The following is a 20,245-nucleotide window of genomic DNA, read 5'->3' on the forward strand; positions in this document are numbered from 1 at the left end:
CTACATAGAACCATATAAAACACACACAGGTAAACTCTTATCTGGGAGGGTGGAATTTATATGGGATGGGGGAGAAAAGAACTGCCTGCATTAACAGGCTGCTTATCATGGGAAGGATCTCTAATTTATTCTGCTGGAAGGATAACCATTCCTACCTACCTCACTGAGCTAGCTCCAAGCTTGTTTAGTATTTGCATCCCACACTGAGGAGGCTAAAAGGCTTTGGAAAACTTAAGTAGTAGCATTATTATTCCAATAAATGCACAAAGTATCATCTGTGGTTGTAGTAATTAAATGGGGGTTCTAACCATGATCACTAAAAAACTGCTTTGATGTTACTTTGAAAAAATAAAATTAAAAAAATAAAATAAAATCTCTCCAGCTGCAAAATATTAATTGTTGTTGTTGTTTTGCAGGGGGTGTTGTGGTAAAGGCAGAAGCCCAATGAAAAGCTGGGTTTGGTGGCTTGGCCAGCTGGAAGAGGTCATGTTTCACTCTCTATGCAATTAGGACACAAGTGTGCAGTGAGGTCTCACCTTTTGGCCCAGGCAAATATCCCCTTTCACACACAGGCTGCTCCATGCCCATGGAGAAGGTTTATCCAACTTCCCAGCTGCCAAAGCAAGGGGCAGCAGAAGCAAGGAGGGAAGATCTCTTTAAAAGGGCTACCAAGGACCTCTCCCTGGAAAGAGATGGTGATGTTGGAAGCATCCTGACTCTTTGAATGCACCACCTTCCTTCTGTCCCTGCCAGGGCTTAATGCAAAAGACCATTTCTTACTCTTCTGGAGGGATTTAAAGGCTGTGCAGATGTGGCATTTAGGGACACAGTGGTGAACTTGGCAGTGTTATGGTTTGCACTCAATGACCTAAAGGGTCTTGTCCAACCTAAACAATTATTTAAAAAATAAAACTGCAGGTATCCAGCATTCACTGCATGGTCTGAATGCTGCTTAAACTGAATATGGTGAAGCCTGAGGAGGAAGAGCTGTGTGCCCAGCTCAAGCAGAGCCCCAGAGAGCAGAGGCCACAGCATCAGCCCTGCTGCCCTCCCCATGGCAGGGTGGGCTCTGCTGTCTCTGTTCTTCAGCATCCCTGAGAAAGTGAGATTTGGGGTCAGTCACAACACAGCACTACCCTCACCCCTGCACCTACCACCTAGACCTTAATTAAATGATCATTTTGTGACTTGCACAAAAGGCAGTAGCTTGCAAAAGCCTTCTGGGGAGGTAGATGATGACCCAGAAGCAAAGAGACCCAGATTTTGCTGTGAAAGCCTGGCTCCATCCAGCCCTCGTGGCTGTCAGCAATGCCACACTTAAGGACAGCAGGTAGGAAAATTCCAACATGGATTTTGAAGATTAGCAGGCATGGCTTCAAAGGCCACTGTTTCAATCAAATGCTTAAAATAAGAGTTCCCCTCAACTCTCTTCTCCTCCTCCCCATCCCAGAATGAGGAGGTGGGGTGGGGGAAAGCCCCAAACCAAAGCAAAACCTCCCCAGCCCACACATGAGTGCATGCAAATGCTCACAGAAGAGCACTTATTTTTCAGGCTGCTTTCTTGCCTGAACCTGAAGAGCCTCTGTCAGCTCAGTTTCTCACAAGCTGAAGGAGCAGGAGGCACTGCCCAGAGTCACCATGATGTGGTGGACACCTTGGGCCACCTTGGGCTGCCAGCTGACCTGGCTCTGCTGGCTCTTGTGTGCACACACTCAGACATCTGAAGTGGTGATCAAAGAAATGAAGGGACTTACCTCTAGGGTTTTTTTCTCTCTACAAGTACTCAAAGGAGGGAGGAAAACCCTCAATGGCTGTTTACTCTGTCTTAGAGTTTCTGAAGAGATCAGCAGACTACCAAGAAAGCTGGGGAGGGACTTCTTAAAAGGGGCATGGAGTGATAGGACAAGGGGGAATGGTTTCAAACTGAAAGAGGGCAGATTTAGGTTAGACATTAGGAAGAAAATCTTCACTATGAGGGTGGCAAGACACTGGAACAGGTCTCCCAGAGGAGCTGAGGATGCCTCATCCCTGGAATTGGTTCAAGGACAGGTTGGATGGGGCTTGGAGCAACCTGGTCTACTGGAAGGTGTCCCTGCTCATGCAAGGGGGTTGAGACTAGATAATGTTTAAGGTCATTTCAACCCAAACTATGATTCTAAAATCAGAAATGACTCAAATGCTACAAAACCGTCGTGTGTGAGGAGCACTTGCCAGCTCATCAAGGCATTTCTGGTTCAATTTTATTTAAAAATGGCTATGTTATTAGTGGCAAAAACACTGAGAAAGAATTAAAAGAGGAAGAACACCAGAAGAGGAGCAGTAAGGACCCTTCCTCCATCCAAACCCACAACTGGGATTTTTAAGGAACTCAACAAATGAGTTGAAGCCACCCAAGTGGAAAACAAGGCACAACCCCCTCCCCAAGGTGGCTAATAGCCTTTTTGTCCAGCAGCCCAGCACCAGGCTGGTGTGAGGAACGTGAACAATGAGAGCTCACAGCACTGCAGCCCATCTCTCCAGGACACTCACCCCAACATCCAGGCTGAGCTGCTCCCTGCTGGGCAGGAAGACGCAGACACTGCGGCTCTCCGGCTGCATCCTGCCTGCCAGCAGCACCCGGCTCATGGCCAGCAGCTCCCCAGGGGCCAGGGTCTCCTCTCCAGGTGGCTGTCAGGCTCCCTTCATCCCACGCACCTGCTGAGAAGGTGAAGAGCATCAGTGCCAGAGCTGGAAGCAGCCTGTGGGGTGTGTTGGAAGTAATGGAGAATCCCAGAATGTTTCAGGTTGGAAGAGACCTCCAAGCTCATCCAGTCCAACCTGTGACCATCACCCAGCTCCTAACCCATGTCCCTAAGGACCAGGTCCAAATGCCTTTTAAATGCTTCCAGGGATGGTGACTCCCCCACCAATGCCTGAAAGCCCTTTCAGTGAAAAAATATTTCCTAACCCTCCCCTGGCACAGCTTCCATCCATTCCCTCTGCTCCTATCCCATCCTCAGGAGCAGAGGCTTTTTCCCTCCTCACTCCAACCTCCTCTGGCAGTGGCACAAAGCCATCAGGTCTTCTCTCACCTCTTCTTCTCCAGACCAAACACCCCCAGCTCCCCAGGCTCTTCAACACCTTTGTTGCTCTTCTCTGGACATCTCCATCACTTCTCTGTCCCTCCTGAAGTGAAGTGCCCAGAACTGAACACAGTACCCAAGATTTGGCCTCCCCAAAGGGATGATCACCTCCCTATTCCTGCTGGCCACACTGTTCCTAACACAAGCCAGGATGCCATTGGTTTCTTGGCCACCTGGGCACACTGCTGGCTCATATTGAGTCACCCAAACGCCCCAGGCCCCTTTCCAGCTCACAGCTCTCTCACCACCCTTCCCCAGGTCTGTAGCTCCCCATGGGGTGGTTCTGACCCAGGTGCCAGACCTGGCATTTGGCCTTGTTAAACCTCACACAATTCCCCTTGGCCCATTGGTCCCAAGTCCCCCTGTAAGGCTTCCCTACCCTCCAGCAGATCCACACAGCCACCCAGTTTGGTATCATCTGCAAATTTACTGAGGGTACACTCAATCCCACACCTCGAGTCCTGTGTCCAGTTCTGGGCCCCTCAGTTGAGGAAGGATATCGAGGTCCTGGAGCAGGTCCAGAGAAGAGCAAGGAGGCTGTGAAGGGATCCAGCACAAGTGCTGTGAGGAAGGGCTGAGGGAGCTGGGGGTGTTGAGGCTGGAGAAGAGGAGGCTCAGGGGAGACCTCATCACTCTCTCCAACTCCCTGAAAGGAGGTTGGAGCCAGGGGGGGGTTGGGCTCTTTTCCCAGGCAACTCTCAGCAAGACAAGAGGGCACAAAAGGTCTCAAGTTGTGCCAGGGGAGGTTTAGGTTGGAGATGAGAAAGAATTTCTTTCTGGAGAGGGTGATCAGGCATTGGAATGGGCTGCCCAGGGAAGTAGTGGATTCTCCGTGTCTGGAGATCTTTCCAAAGAGCCTGGATGTGGCACTGAGTGCCATGGGCTGGGAACTGCAGCGGGAGTGGATCAAGGGTTGGACTTGATGAGCTCCGAGGTCCCTTCCAACCCAGCCAATTCTAGGATTCTATGAACTACGCACCTCGTTTGTTTTATGGCACCAGAGTCACCACTTCCCCTGGCATGGCAGCACAAACTGGGCAGAGCTGACCTTTAGACAGCCCACGAGTCCCAAAGATGTGCCATAAAGCAATCAGAACAACAAACCTGAGTCAAGGTTTGGACACACACACACAGGTGATAAGGCAGGTGACACAGCTTCCCAAAACCACCCACCAGAGAGGAGGGAGCTCCTCCTCCATCTGGGTACCTCCCTCCTGCCCACAGCAGAGGTTTCCACCTTCAGGTACATGTGTCCAGCAAGCAGACTGCTTCTGAGATGTTCTCCTTGAAAGCTGCTGGACCCAAAACCCCAGACTCAATGAAGGAGGTGGAAAAACCATCCCCAAGGCCAATCTGCCCCTTGATACTTTTTAGGAGACAAGCACTGCCATCCTCCTCCCGAGGGCTGAGCCCAAGCTGCACGAGCATCTTGGAGCTGAGGTTCTGGTAATGCCAGAAATAAGAGACAGAAATTCAATTTATACCCCAAAAGCACAGCAGCCATCATCACCTTCAGGTTATAGCTGGGTTAGACACAGCCTGCTCAGCAATTCATGATGTTTTCTTCCCAGCCCTCTGCTCCAATACTCTTCAGAGCAAGCAAGCATCCCATGGCAGCTGATGAATCCGTAAGGAAGGGGAGAGACTCCTTGGGAGTGGGGTAGAGATGAGCAGAGACCTGAACCAGCAAGATGCAAACCAGGTCTGGGGTCTGCTCCATCCCTGCTCAAGGTTTGGTGTCAGTGAACACCACCAGAGATGAGAAGCAGCCAGGAAGGAGGTTGTGTTATGCTAAAACTATGCCACGCCTGTGTCTGTATGCATCACATGTAAGGTTTAAAAGCATTTGGTAATTAAAATCATGTTTCTGCTCTTTCAGGGGGAAAAACACAGCAGAACCAAACTCTTGTGGGAGTGATGGGCAAAGCAAACCACCTCAGCAAAGCTGAGCACAGTATGAAAAAAAAGAGAACCAGGATTTGCCCCCCTCCCCTCGATTCTGAGCTCAAACATGACAGCAATTATTTTTTTTAATCAAATACAAGAAGATCTGTGAGTGCCCTTTTGCAAGTTAAAAAGCTGCTTTGTGCACCTCCTCCCCTCAGCAGCACATGTAATGTTTCTTAATGAAGCTTTTTTTTGATACAAGTTCTTTATGTAGAGCATCTCCTGTGAGACAGAAGTTTAAAAAAATGCATTTATTATATTAATAAAAAGAGAGAGCTCTTAGAGGCTATTACCATTGGGGTGTTTTTTTTTCAAAATCCAAGTGTAATTAAACAAAACCTAGGAGTTTTAAAAAGGTGATTACTTGCAATTGCAAGCAAGCAGCAAAGATACACTTGACTTCCTGGGACAGGCTAAAGCATCCATTCCATGAAATATTGGGAGAAAAACTCTGATTTATCCTCTGTTATTGCTATAATTATCCTGCTGAGCACTCAGGCTCCAGGCTCCACACTGCCAACAGCTGTATATAAATTACAGATGTCTGCAGACTGCCTGGAGGGCAAGAGGACACTGTTATTACTGCCAGCTGATATCATGGGCACCATAAACTTTATCAAGAGCATAAAGACCTCAGAGCAGGAGCTTTCCAACAGAAGGAGGTTTGTCTTCATTCTCAAACCCCTGCCCTGGCTGGTCCACACTGGAATGATCATGGCCAGTGAAGAATTCCATGAGGCTCTTAATAAGAGAGGTGAAAAGAGGGCAAAGAAGTGACCAGGAAAAACCCATGTAGATAAATTCCTCTGGGCTGTTCAGCCTGGAGAAGAGAAACTCACCTTACAGTGACCATCCAGTACATGAAGGGGGACAACAGGAAAGCTGGGGAGGGACTTTTCACCAGAGAAGGCAGCAATAGGACCAGGGGTAATGGGTTTGAATTGAAAGAGGGGAGGTTTAGGTTAGGTATAGGGAAGAAATTCTTCACCATGAGGGCAGCAAGGCACTGGGACAGGTTCCCTGATGTGCAACCTGGTCCTGTGGGATGTGTCCCTGCCCAGGTAGGGGGATTGGATCTTGATCTGTAAGGTTCTGTCCAACCAAAACCACTTCATTATTCAATGGGTTTCTGTGGATAACTGAAGAAGCTGAACCCCACCTCCTCATAGCCCCTACAAACCAATGCTCTCAGGAAGCTTTTCTGCTCCTCTCACACCAGCTTTGTCCAGCTGGTTTTTTTTATTTAGATGTTTTAAATGTTTATAAAATGTTTTTTTTATTTATTTGTCCAGGGGAATTTTTAAGAGGACAACTCTGGACCCTGGGAACAAGTGAGAAAGGAAGGGAAGGAGATGTTTTTCATCTTAAGTTTTAAACCAAATGAGCTGGTGGACTTGTCTCAGCAGGTAAGAGGTTAAAGAAGAAACATGCTGCATCTGAAGGGAGAGGTCAAACACAAGACTAGCTCAGCCTTCTTCTCTTTAGAGCTATGTTAGGTTGTGATAAAATGTAATGAATCATTAACTTCCTAGCACTGCATGTTTACACCTTTTAAAAAAAAAAAAAAAAAAGGAAAAAAAAAAGAAATTGTGAGCCAAGAGTAACTGCCCAATGAAAACAAGTGGCCAGAAGGAATGCTCTTACTTAAACATACAGAATTTCAGACTGCCCATATGCCATTCTTTTGTTTACCACAGATTCCAACCTCTTAACCTCAATTAAACCCTAAAAGCTCCAGCAAATGCACTGCAGATGAATTAATAAAAGCTGAAGTCAATCACTGGCCTCTAGGACACCCTACAGGTTGGTTTTGTTGTGGGTTGGGGTTTTTCTTGGGTTTGTTTGGGGTTTGTTTTGGGTTTTTTTTTTTGTTTTGTTTTGTTTTGTTATTTTTTTCAGTAACATCACTTCATGCTTTAGCTCCTGCAGAAGTATATTTTGAAATGCAATTGCTTGGTCAAAGGCTCAGCAGAGTATCAATGAAACAGTCAGAGGTGCTGTTTATTTGGGTTCTTCTGATATCAGTCAGGAGGATTATTAAGTGCCCGGAGTGGTGGCACAGCTTATTTAGGACTGTTTATTTTACCTAAACACACGTGCAGCAGAGCTTTATAAACATGCCTGCCATTAATTTCAAGACTCCTCTGATTAAACAACTCCAACATGTCCCTAAAAACTCATTGAGGAAAACCCTCATCCTCACCTCCTCTCTCCAGGGCACCTCAAGCTGCTTCCCAGCACTGGGGCAGAGAATGTCCAAGGTTTGCTTCAGGGAGAGGGACAAGAGTGGCAAAAGCTTCCAAGGGAGAAGGATGTGGAGGAAGGAGACTGCTGGCTTCGGATCTCAGCAGGATGGCCACCAAAGCCACCTCACCACATACCCAGTGGCACAGGACTGAGCTGCCACCACTGAATTTAGGACCCCAGCCCAGAGGTCTGGAAGCAGGTCTCATCCCAAGAGGTTGTGGGTTCACCTTAGGAGTGCTGCTGTATTTTACAGGAGTCTGTGGGACCATGTTGAATTGGGTCCTCACCCTGATTTCAGCCTCCAGGTCTTGCCACAACCACATCTCCAAGGGATAAAGTGAAGGAGCACTCACCTACCAACACAAAGCAGCAGGAGACAACAAAACCCTCCTGAACCAAGAGGGGGAAAAAAAACCCCACTGGTAATGCTGGGCTTCTCCCAAAAACACCTGGAAATGTGCTTTGTAAGATTTACTAAAGAAAACCACTCAGGAAAGCTGGGTTTGCATGAGCAGACAGCAAGCAAGCATTGAGCATCTTCCTGATGAAAACTTCCCACAGTGGCCCTACAAAGTCCCACCAAAAAACTGCCCAGAAACATTAAGACTCTTCTTAACATTTTCCAGACAGTACCCAGAGATATCTTAGGCTTATTAGACATCTAGACTCCTAGGCTGCAGTTTCACAATCAGCTTAAGCAGCTTTCATTAAGGCAATCCTGCAGCAAGACAGACAGACAAGTACCTGGAAACAAATCTGCCTTTGGCAGCAACCCACACCTGGGCTGCCTCGTACTCATGATGAAACCTGGCCTTAAAAAATGAGAAAACCCCCCCAACACCTTCCAGGTACTTTGTCCCCTCAGAGGCACACTGTAAGGCAGCTGTAATATCTGCAAAGCACGGTAATAAAGAGTCTGAGTGAATAAAAGATGTAATTATGGCATATCCTAACCTTTCCCAGCAACTTTAAGATGCCACCCACCCAATTTCATTATCCCCTGAAATGATGAAAATTTCTCAGGGAAGATACATCAATCAGAAGGGGGGAAAAAAAAAAAGAAGTTGCTTGTCAGGACAGAAAACAAGAGTGAGGCTGAACAGCTTCATGTCACAGCTGCAGGTGACCCAAAAAGTGCCCCCTGCAACCACCAGGCAGCACAACCAGCTCATGTCCTGCAAAAAATTCCCAGCTTTCCCAACATACCTGCCTCAGCATCACTCCCAGGATTAGTGTGAAACAGCAAAATGCATGGATGCCATAGGAAGGGAAAGTCCTCAACATGTCCACAGACAACTTAGAATCATAGAATCCTAGAATTGGCTGGGTTGGAAGGGAGCTCAGAGATCATCAAGTCCAACCCTTGATCCACTCCCGCTGCAGTTCCCAGCCCATGGCACTCAGTGCCACATCCAGGCTCTTTGGAAAGATCTCCAGACACGGAGAATCCACTACTTCCCTGGGCAGCCCATTCCAATGCCTGATCACCCTCTCCAGAAAGAAATTCTTTCTTCACCCTCTCCAGAAAGAAATTCTTTCTAATATCTAACCTAAATTTCCCCTGGCACAACTTAAGACCTTTTGTGCCCTCTTGTCTTGTTGAAAGTTGTCTGGCAAAAGAGACCAACGTCCACCCGGTTACAACCTCCTTTCAGGGAGTTGGAGAGAGTGATGAGGTCTCCCCTGAGCCTCCTCTTCTCTAGGCTGAAAAAACCTTCTGGGGCAGAACACCCACCTGACATCAACCACTGAGCACTCCTCACTAAAACACTTTGGCAAAGCCACTGCCCAAGGAACAGATCCCACCTCCCAGTCACTTGTAAAGGACCATCCCAGGATGGCTGCAACACTGGCAGCAAAGACACCTGTGTTTCATCTACTTGCTAGAGCTGAGCACAGCCCTCTCACAAGGATGGGATGAGGGCTTTTGCTTTGGGATTGTAAAAACAAAACCAAAAAACTTGAGGGCTCTAGAGCCCTAGTAGACCCAAGCCATCACCTTTTGGGACAAATGGGGAAATTGCTGACCATTTGCCTCAGACACCAACCAGTATCCTTTTTCCTTTCTTCCTCTACAAGCAGCACTCCCTGGTAACAACAGAAAGGAAAACACATTGTTGATTGTCCTCATCAAAGGATTGGACACAGCTCTCAGGCAGGGCTGCCACCACTCTGCAAAATTTTGTGCTCACATCAAACAGAAGGAGTGAGAACACGAAACACATTCAGGAGTTTGTAACTCTTCAGCTCTGCACCTCCCCAAACGTGGCTGCTGTGCTCAGGAAGAAGAGCTCTCCCAAAATTCCCCAGGACATCCATTCCAGGGAGAGCCCAGCATGAAACATGAGGGCTTCACCTTTTCCCTGAAAACACACTGCATTCAGGAGCCTTTGGAGAGAAACAGAAAATGAGTATTAAAGGCTCCAGGAAAAAAAAAGCTGAATTAGGATCTCACAGGGACTACGTTTTTCCAGCACTTCCAAGTGATGGAATTTTTGCCACAAAACCATGCAGCATTTAAAAACATACTATTTTAGCAGAAGCATATGCAAACCTTAGCTTTACTTGCTTTAAACAATAAACAAGTAGTAAAGTCTGCAGCTAGAACATGCAATTCCTTTCCAGAATAACTTTTTCCTGGGAGGGACAAACATTCTTCTGCCAACACAGGAAGAGCAATGGATCAACTCATCCTGGCTTTTTTTTGAGTGGCAGAAGTAGAAACATGTCCCCCAGCACGTCCAGATACCTACAGGAACTTTCCCACTCCAAGCAATTTGTTTCCTTCTGTAAAATCTAATAGCAGACTTGTTTATTGATTACCAATCCCTTGTAAAGCTCCCTCATACTTCATAAATCCAGCACATTAATTAAGGTTATGAGTGAGCAGCAGCTGAAGGTATCAATGAGCCTGAGGAAATGCAGAAGAAAGGAGCAGCAAAGGGAAGGTGAAGCCATGAACCAGCTCCAGCCTGCAGTACCCTGTTCCTCACAAGTGCAAAGCTCTGTTTTCTCAGCTGGGTGACAGCCCTGCCCGAGATCTCCCAAAAAACTGAAGGGATGGGAACTGCCTGAATAGCCATTCAGTACCAGCAAGCTTGCCCCAACCCCTGGGCACATCTCTTTGGGGACAGAGCCTTACAGAAAATGTCACTCATGGGCAGATGTCAGCAGATGCAGGAGTGCAGGGTAAAGGAACCCACCCACGCCTCGAGTGAAGTTCAGCACCAGAAAACTTTTCAGTTTGGCACCCCAAACTGAACCCTGCACGCTTCTGCCAAGCAGTGTGATCTTTACTCCTCACCTCCTGTATCCATGGGAAACTGGAGAGGCAAAGGACAGAAGAAGGGATACAGCAAAGCCTTCCAAACCCAGGAGAGGGAGGCTGCCTTCCCAGCTGCTGTCACCTGGGCTGGCTCAGGAACAGCGTGGCCAGCAGGTCCAGGGAAGGGATTCTGCCCCTGTGCTCAGCTCTGGGGAGGCCACAGCTTGAGTCCTGTGTCCAGTTCTGGGCCCCTCAGGAAGTTCAGGAAGGAGATTGAGGTGCTGGAGCAGGTCCAGAGAAGAGCAAGGAGGCTGTGAAGGGATCCAGCACAAGTGCTGTGAGGAAGGGCTGAGGGAGCTGGGGGTGTTGAGGCTGGAGAAGAGGAGGCTCAGGGGAGACCTCATCACTCTCTCCAACTCCCTGAAAGGAGGTTGGAGCCAGGGGGGGGTTGGGCTCTTTTCCCAGGCAACTCTCAGCAAGACAAGAGGGCACAAAAGGTCTCAAGTTGTGCCAGGGGAGGTTTAGGTTGGAGATGAGAAAGAATTTCTTTCTGGAGAGGGTGCTCAGGCATTGGAATGGGCTGCCCAGGGAAGTAGTGGATTCTCCGTGTCTGGAGATCTTTCCAAAGAGCCTGGATGTGGCACTGAGTGCCATGGGCTGGGAACTGCAGCGGGAGTGGATCAAGGGTTGGACTTGATGATCTCTGAGGTCCCTTCCAACCCAGCCAGTTCTAGGATTCTGTGATTCTAGGATTCTATGATCTCCCTCCTGCCAGCTCAGGAGAGGAACCAGTCTCTGTATTCTGCAGACTGGGAGCACGTGAGATCTCATGACCCAAAAGCTTACTGGTTAATTCTTCCCCTGAAAAAAAAAAACCCACCCCAAAACCAGTATGTTTTAAGTCTGCCCTAAAAGCAGTATTTCTCCCCAGCAGATCTATTACACTCTTGCCTTAAGCACAACAGCAGAGAGACACTCTTCTGCCAGACACACTTTGCACAAGTTATTCCACAGTGATGGCATTTTCATCTTGGGCTGGATTGGAACAGATCATCAAGACTTTGCAGAGCTGCCCAAAGAAATGTGAATAAACATTTCCTTCATTTTCTGTTCTTCCCAACACCTTGAAACAGTTCTAGGAGCAGAGAGACGATTAAATCTTTAAACAAACAAAAACCCCAAACTTCACATGGCCATACCTGGAGTTGCAGGATGAGTAATAACAGTTAACTAATATATCATGTAAAGAACTCTTTGAGCAGGGATAGCTTTCCTACGAGTAATAACCAGGTAAAAAAAAAAAAAAAGGCTTACTTCCTCTGGGGAAAGTCTACTGTTGATCTCATGACATTTGAATCACCAACAAAATATTCAGACCAACTTGCCAGCCTCTGCATTGGTTTGCTTCTTGCTTTTTTCCCCCCTAAAGTGTACAGCTAGTCCTGAACATTATCAGAGCAGAGAGGAATATTGATTTCTGCAAAGTAGAAGAGCTTCTAGAAAGGATAAAACTCCATCTGCAACACAGCTTGCATCTCCTGCAAGTGTGAAAATGCCAATCCACCAATACCTTTGACAAAATTAACCAAACCAGCAGGGTTTTCATGGTCAGAGCAGCTTCAGAGGCTGCACACAGAGCTGCCAGGCATCAACCTCAAGCAAAACAATGAGGAAGAGGGAAGACAAACAAAGATTTTAAGGAGAAAAAATAATTTACAGGAGTGTTGTGCTTTGGAGGTGATGGCAAACTTTGCAAAAACAGGAGAGGAAAAATAAAAATAACAAGGAAGCAGAAAAATGGTTCAACTAGAAGCAAATTACTTCCCACTGCCTTTCCCCAAGGAGCAGCTCCTCCTTGCTAGAGGACTTGTTTTGGATGTGACCAAAAGCACAGGCTGGAAATGAAGGTACCACTGCCAGACACCCCCCAGTAGCACCCAGGAGCAGCCCCCCAGCACAGGACTTTCTGCAAGAAAAGAAGTGTAACCCTGGAGCACAGTAGGCATGCAAGTAATTTACATTGTCTTGCACTGGAGGAACAGTAGGGCAAGCACTTTATTCCAAAAGCTAATTGAGATGGAGTTAACCACTGGATTCAATCCCTTTTTACCTGCAGTGTTGGGAAGAGAAAAGTGTGCTGTTTAAAGCACTGTCAGCTTTGATATTCAAAAAAACCCCCAAACAAACAAAAAATGAAGTTGAATAGCCCTTATCTGCTCTCAAAAAACTTCCTCTATCAAAAATAAGACTTAAATGGGAAAAACATCTGTAAATTCAATTTTTGTTTTAGGATTTTGTTTGTTTGTTTGTGACACAAATTTATTCACCAGTGGTGTTTATCCCAGTTTATTACATTCACATAAAAAGCTAGTTCAGAGCAACAAAAATCCCAAGGGAAAATACCTTGTTCAAAGAGCAGAGACAGTATTTTTTTGCTAAACCACTGAAGATAATAACTACAACTCCTGTTCTTCAACAACACTCTGTAAGACTTTGCTTATACTTGCATTACCCTTTGTTTTTCCCCTCCCTTTTTTTAATTTGAAGGTGACCTCTGCAAGAAAACTTTCTCCCCCTCCTTTAGGATTGCATTTTCTTCTGATTTGACATTCCTCATGTGAAGCCAAAACATTGGTTATTGCACAGCCACTCAGTATCACCAGTGCTGGAAACAGAATAAGAATGCACAGAAATTAAATGGGAGGAATAAACAACAGGCTGTGGCCAAGGCACTGTTGTCATTCCAAGTTTTCCAGGAACAAAATAATAATAATAAAAAGATAAAAGCTGAACAAATGAATGGGAAACGTGTCCAAAAAGCTGGGGTTTTTTTCTTTTTTTTTTTTAAACATTACTGCAGAGATAATCCACGCTAGAAATACACCCCCATTATTTTCTCTGGGAAAGTAAACTCTGCTTTTTAAGTATTTATTGTCAAGGTCTGGGCATCCCTGAAGAAGGGACAAGGTTCAGACAGCACGCCCCAGTTTCCTGGTGTGGTGGAAAAAGCGAGATGTGCATTTTAAATGCCAGCTGGGAGCGAACCTGAGAGGAGCCTGTCCCTGCCCAGCAGCAGCAGAAACACCTCTTGATGCGGAGGATGAAGATTCCTCACCCTGGGAAAACTCAGAGCCTTTTCCCTGTAAAAATCGGTAGCAGGAAAGAACCCAAGAGGTGGAGAAACAATGGAGACTTTTTCCTTTACAACACCCACCCGTTCTTCCCGTGCTCCTGGGACACTCGGCTCCTTCACCATGCCGAGAGGTGAAAGATTGTCACTATGTCACCGTGCTCTGAACACTGGGACCACCCCCAGAGGATGCTTCCCTCCTTGCCCCTCATTCCCTGAGGATGGAGTGGTGGCTCCTGGAGAAGGTCCAGGACCTCTGGTACCTCCCTGCCCCACACAGCTCCCCCTCCTCGAGGTGCTGTTCCAGGACCAGCACCCTGACACCCTCCCTCACCACCATGGGTTCCCCCGAGTCCTGATCCAACTTCTGTCCCCTCTGGGGACACAGCCATCGTGTCCCGAGCAGTGCCCGGGGGTCTTTCTGGTTTCTCAGCCGGTGGGTAGGGATGGTGGGACCTTCCCCAGCATCACCGCATCTCCCAGAACCGACGGAGCTGCCACGACCCCAACAACCTCTTCCAGAACCCCCCTTGATCCACCCGCCCCTCCCCGCAGCCTCTGCCCTGCGCTCGCCCCGACGGCAAAACCCAGATCGCAACAGAACTCCCGACCCAAACCGCAGAATCGCTACACAACTCCCGACCCAACTCCGAACCTCCCGAACCACTCGAGCCAACGCCGGCACTGCCGAGAACAGAGCCCTGAGCTCCGGCATCGGACCACCGGGCACCGGACCACCGGGCACCGGACCCAGTGCCTTACCGGAGTCCGACCGACCCGGACGGGGTCCGGAGGGCCGGGGATCGGCGGGTCGGGGTCTGGAGGGTCAGGGGTCCGGAGGGCCGGGGGTCCGGGGTCTCTCCCTCCCAAACCCCCTCCAGCTCCCGGGGACACCGCTCCCCTCCGCAGTCGGGACCCAGCCCCCGTCCTTTGTCCCCTGGCAGCTCCCCCAGTCCCTCCCCGTCTCGCTGCCCCGGAGCCCGAGTCCCGCCGGCAGCCGTGCACTCACCGCGGGGCTGCCTCCTCCTCCTCCGCCGTCCTCCCCGGTGCAGCATCCAGCGCCCGCCGAGCTGAACCCCGGCAGCGTCCCAAGCGGGGCGGCTGGAAGGCGCACGCCGGTGGCCCGGAGGAGGAGCGGGGTTGGGGGCGGTACCGGGTGGGGCGGTACCGGGCGGGGCGGTACCGGCTGGGCCATACCCCGCCCCGCCCTTCCCCGGTCCCGCCCGCTCTGACACCGGCGGCAGCCCCGGGCAAGCTTCCCCCGCCCCTCCTCACACACAGACCGCGCCGCTGCCTCAGCTGATTGGTGGAGCCGGCAGGGAGTGGGCGGTGCGGACCAGAAGCGCGGCCTCTGGTTGGCCAGCGGGGCTGTCAATCAAGGAAGCTGGGTGAGGGGAGCGGCGTCGGTAACGGCGGCTGAGGGGACAGAGGGAGTGAAGGGACAGGGGGAGCCCAGCGGAGGTGATGGGGGCATCCTGACGAGGCTTTGTCCCTCTTTTTGGGGGGCACAGCCTGGAAGGGCACACACAGGCGGGAATAAAGTCTCGCTTGGTGAAATTTTCGTGAGGAGTGGTGACAGCAAAACACGAGAATCGAGTCCGGGTGGTTCCGCCAGCATGGGCGGGGGTGGGAATGGTCCCGAAGTGTCTGTCAGGAGGTGAGGCGGGAGGGTCAGGGTCAGCTTTGGGATCTCAGCACCCATCAGGGCGTGCTGGGGTGCTGCTGGGTGGTCTGCGCCATCTCCCCGCCTCCCCCTCCCTCTTTTCGTTCATAATTCGGGTTTTTGGGATTCCCGACACCAAGCTGACATCATCTCTATTGCAACTGAGCCCAGGCAGGGAGCACAAGAGCCAGGCTGGCTTCTTGGTGTGACACAGCCACCTGCCAGGGTGCCACAGGGCTTGGGGTCACCTCTGATTGAGTCTGGGATCCTGTGATGATTCTGTGCTTGCTCCCAGGGCTTCCTGTGCTTCAGCTGGGACACAAAACTGGATAAAACCTCAGTCTTCCAGCCATGGTTTTCTGAGAGAAAATGCTGCCTTCCACGTGATGTCAGAGAACGTGCAGGCACCTCATTTTGGGGATAGTTCCAAGGATGTAGTTCCAGGTTAGTTCCAGGTAGAGGTGGCCAAGGTTAAGTCCTTCATGGCTTGTCCTCTTGTCAAGGCAAGTCTGATTTATAGGTACCCTCTCAGCATGCCAACTGCTTCCCAGACTCTTCTGTGGTGCCTAATTCTGTGGTTTCCTCCACTTCGCCCATAGAAAGAGGTTTCATTGTCCTCTCCTTCTTATTCCAGCCTATCTTCTGTCTCCTTCATTCCCTTTGCTTGTGGCTGTCAAATATTACCTGAGCTGGAGCACTTCAGATTGCTAAGATGGTCAAAATCACTAAAGGGACAGAAAATTCCAGGTTTTGGGTTTGTTTTGGTTTGTTTTGTTTTTTTTTTTTCTTTTTTTTTGCTGTTGTGTTGGTGAATTAGACTGTCTCATGGAGTGGTCCATCCAGAGTCAGCATCTTACACTATCATCACCTTCATCCTCCTCACTTCTTTTCCAGCATGGATTACAGGATTGAGTGGAAGGGCAGGGAATCTGGTGTCCAAGCCCAGGCTTTATTGTGGGGCTTGTCTTCTTTAACCTGCACATATCATGCCTGGACCCTTAGCAGAGCCAGCACAGTGCCATGGCCACAGCAGGGTTTCTGTCCTGCCCTGACAGCTGCTGGGGAACCTGAAATGTTAGCAAAGTGCTCTGTGTGCTTCTGGGTTTTGAACATTTGATAAAGAAAATGTCACAGTTCCTTGCAAACTCATAACTTGGATTTCTGTGACAGGGTCCTTCAGCTATCACAGGAGCAAAGGACACTGTTTAGGCTGCTGGCAGAGGGGTGTTCCTCATGGCACCCCACATTCACCTGCTTTCCCTCCTCATTTCCACCAGAAACCTCAGGACTCTCACTTCAGGGCTGTGTTTCCTTTCGACAGAACATGAGAGGAGAGGAAGAAAAGTGTGAGGCGTGTTCAGCTGATGCCTCCAGTGCAGGCAGAGTCAGAATGGAACCTAGTACAGTATGTCAGATAGGATTACCTTAATTAGAGGTATAGTAATTACCCTGCAGAGCTGGTCTCCTAGAACTGGCAGACCTCTCGTGTCACCCTAGAGGAAAACAAGCTGCATTTTGAGAAACATCAGAACTGCAGGAAAATGGAGATAGTGTCAGCCTGTTTGTTTTTGAAGGAGACATCAAAGTGTCAGAGGCTGAAGATATCTGTGTTCCAGGGAAATACCACTGCACATTTTCAAAGCCTCAACTTGGGCTCTCCTGCTTGCAGGGCAGATAAACAATTTCATCCAGCTCGTGCTGTAAAGTGGAAGCTGGAGAGGGGGGGGATTAAGGAAAGGATTCTTATAAACTAAATCTGTCTCTGGATTCAGGAAATTCAGAAAATAGAGCCCCTTTTGCAAGCCCATTGTGCTGAAGTCAGAGGGACCCCGTGCAAAAATAAAAGTTTGCAGAAGCAGATGCCTTTGCTCATGTTCTTGTCTGCCTTGCATGAAAAAAGATTTCCCAGTGCAAAGGGAAAAGCTGGGATCTGCCTTTACAATCTTGGGAAAAGTGTCCCCTTTCTTAAAATAACTTTAGCAGCGTGTAATAGGAGATGATTTTGTTGCTACCATTTATTTTCTACTTCGAAAGCAGCACCTAAGCCTGGAGAGAAACTCGGGTTGTTTGTAGAGCCTAGAAACAAAAGGAGTTTTCACTAATGATCTCGGGGAGCTGAAGCTTCAAGCTGTTCAAGTCATGAGAGGATGACTCAGAAGTCAGAAATTTGAGGCATTCTTATGCCTGGAGTTTAATCAACAGGCGAAGCATTGGGAGGTAAGCAGAGGAAATCAATGGCAAATCAAAGAAGAATAGGTCAGCTATTCATTAGAGGGAGGATTGATCTGGGGGATATTAACAGAAAGGAGAGCATGAAATGAATCCTAAAAGAAAGTTGGAAGTAGCTGTGGCTGCAGGGAGCTGACAGGGAGCCTTCCAAAAAATAAAACAAACCCACAAAAACCCAAAACACCAACAAAAAACAAACATACAAACAAAAAAAAAAAACCCCAAAACCAAACAAACAAACCCCAAAATAATTACTTGACTGTCTTGCTTGAAAGGTTATTTGCAGAACTGTGTTCTTGGTTTCAAGAAGTCCAATTGAACCAGCTGCATCTTACCCAGACCTTCCAGCCTTAGTGCAGCTCTTGCAGGAATAGGAATTATTTGTCTGTATTTGTCACTGTGTGTACAGTCAGCACAAGCATTACACATGAAATGATAATAATCTGCTGTCTGTCAGCATGCACGCTGGGGAAAAATCTTATTTTCTGATGTTTCCAGTGCATGTTAGAGCTTGATTTTGCTGGTTCTTGCCTTATTCCTAGAAAATCATCGATAGCCTCAGTGAGACTTTTCATCATACCAGGGCTTTCCTGATCAACCTCTTGCAAGGTTTAATTTTTGAGCTCTGAGACAGGGAATTTTTTTTTTTTTTTCACCTATAAAATCCCAATTTTACCCACTCTGGCACACAAACAAAAAAATACTCAGTGAAGTTGCAGGGTGGCTTGGATGTCAGTAACAGCACTAGTTACAATATTAGTAAGAATAAGTTATTATTATTATAATCATAGAATCCTAGAATCCTAGAACTGGCTGGGTTGGAAGGGACCTCAGAGATCATCCAGTCCAACCCTTGATCCACTCCCGCTGCAGTTCCCAGCCCATGGCACTCAGTGCCACATCCAGGCTCTTTGGAAATATCTCCAGACACGGAGAATCCACTACTTCCCTGGGCAGCCCATTCCAATGCCTGATCACCCTCTCCAGAAAGAAATTCTTTCTCATCTCCAACCTAAACCTCCCCTGGCACAACTTGAGACCTTTTGTGCCCTCTTGTCTTGCTGAGAGTTGCCTGGGAAAAGAGCCCAACCCCCCCCTGGCTCCAACCTCCTTTCAGGGAGTTGGAGAGAGTGATGAGGTCTCCCCTGAGCCTCCTCTTCTCCAGCCTCAACACCCCCAGCTCCCTCAGCCCTTCCTCACAGCACTTGTGCTGGATCCCTTCACAGCCTCCTTGCTCTTCTCTGGACCTGCTCCAGCACCTCAATCTCCTTCCTGAACTTCCTGAGGGGCCCAGAACTGGACACAGGACTCAAGCTGTGGCCTCCCCAGAGCTGAGCACAGGGGCAGAATCCCTTCCCTGGACCTGCTGGCCACGCTGTTCCTGAGCCAGCCCAGGATGCCATTGGCCTTCTTGGCCACCTGGGCACACTGCTGGCTCATGGTCACCTTCCTGTCAATCCAGACTCCCAGGTCCCTCTCTGTCTGGCTGCTCTCCAACCACTCTGTGCCCAGCCTGGAGCTCCCCATGGGGTTGTTGTGGCCAAAGTGCAGGACCCGGCACTTGGAATGTGGAACCTCATCCCGTTGGGATCATCCCAACTCTCCAGTCTGTCCAGGTCCCTCTGCAGAGCCCTCCTGCCTTCCAGCTGATCCACACTCCCCCACAGCTTAGTGTCCTCTGCAAACTTGCTGATGATGGACTCAATCCCCTCATCTAAATCATCAATAAAGATATTGAACAGCACTGGGCCCAACACTGATCCCTGGGGGACACCACAGCCGCCATTTTGATGCAGCCCCGTTCAGCACCACTCTCTGGGCCCAGCCCTCCAGCCAGTTCCTAACCCAGCACAGGGTGCTCCTGTCCAAGCTGGGGGCTGACAGCTTTTTCAGGAGGATGCTGTGGGAGACGGTGTCAAACGCTTTGCTGAAGTCCAGGTAGACCACATCTACAGGGTGTAGGTATAATTGGTGAGGATTGAGCCACCAGTGCACATTAAATACCAATGAAATGCTCATTGTGGTGGTCACTGACCACACCACACTGCACAGAAAGCCCAGGAGCAGCTCTGGAGCCTTAAACTCCTCATGGGCAATTGAAGAATCTCCTGTGCCAAGCCCTGTGACTGCAAGACGAGGGAGTGCATGCTCCCCTCTGGTGTCTGCTGGTTTATATCTGCCATCCAGGAGGATCCCCATGGAATTTTTTGCATTTCCCATTGAAAGAGAGACACCTTCAGGTAGGAAGAGAAGAGCTGCTCAGCATTAATGCACTGAAAAAAACCCCAAAACCCTGTGGGGAGGCTGGGCAGGGAGAATGGGTTCATAAATCAGATTTTGCCCAGAGCAGAGAGGTTGGGACTCTTACCCTTGGCACTGTGGGGCTGCTTTTACTAAAATGGTCCTAAGCTTCATTTTACTTCTAAAGGGAAAGAGAGAAACGGAGTCTTTCAGTAACACTAAATCATTTAACACCCTTAGAGGAGCATGATTTTATTACAACCCTGACCAAACTTCCCAGGGCCCTTGGTTTGAAGATTTCCTAACCCAAGCTCTCCTCAAGCCCAGATCTGTGCTCATCACCCGTCTCCCCAGCTCACAGCAAGTGGTGCCAGGGCTGCTGGCCAGGAGGAGCTGAAATC

At 48.8% G+C, this 20,245-nt stretch overlaps 1 protein-coding gene across 3 annotated transcripts in view; it reads right to left on the minus strand.

The window, feature by feature from the left end:
* Positions 1-14,805, minus strand: part of FRMD1 (FERM domain containing 1) — a 42,163-nt gene extending 27,358 nt beyond the window's left edge. For 2 of the 3 annotated variants that reach the window (XM_030448667.1, XM_030448669.1), the window contains exons 1-2: positions 14,721-14,805; positions 2,530-2,694 (exon numbers count right to left, since the gene is read on the minus strand). In XM_030448667.1, the coding sequence (XP_030304527.1) occupies positions 2,530-2,625 (96 nt within the window). In that variant the 5' untranslated portion in view covers positions 2,626-2,694; positions 14,721-14,805. Of the gene's footprint in view, positions 1-2,529; positions 2,698-14,720 lie in introns of all 3 variants that reach the window. The other variant, XM_030448668.1, reaches the window with a different exon arrangement.
* Positions 14,806-20,245: the final 5,440 nt, after the last annotated feature.

This window comes from Calypte anna, chromosome 3 (assembly GCF_003957555.1).
Source record: "Calypte anna isolate BGI_N300 chromosome 3, bCalAnn1_v1.p, whole genome shotgun sequence".
Classification (NCBI taxonomy): Eukaryota; Metazoa; Chordata; class Aves; order Apodiformes; family Trochilidae; genus Calypte; species Calypte anna.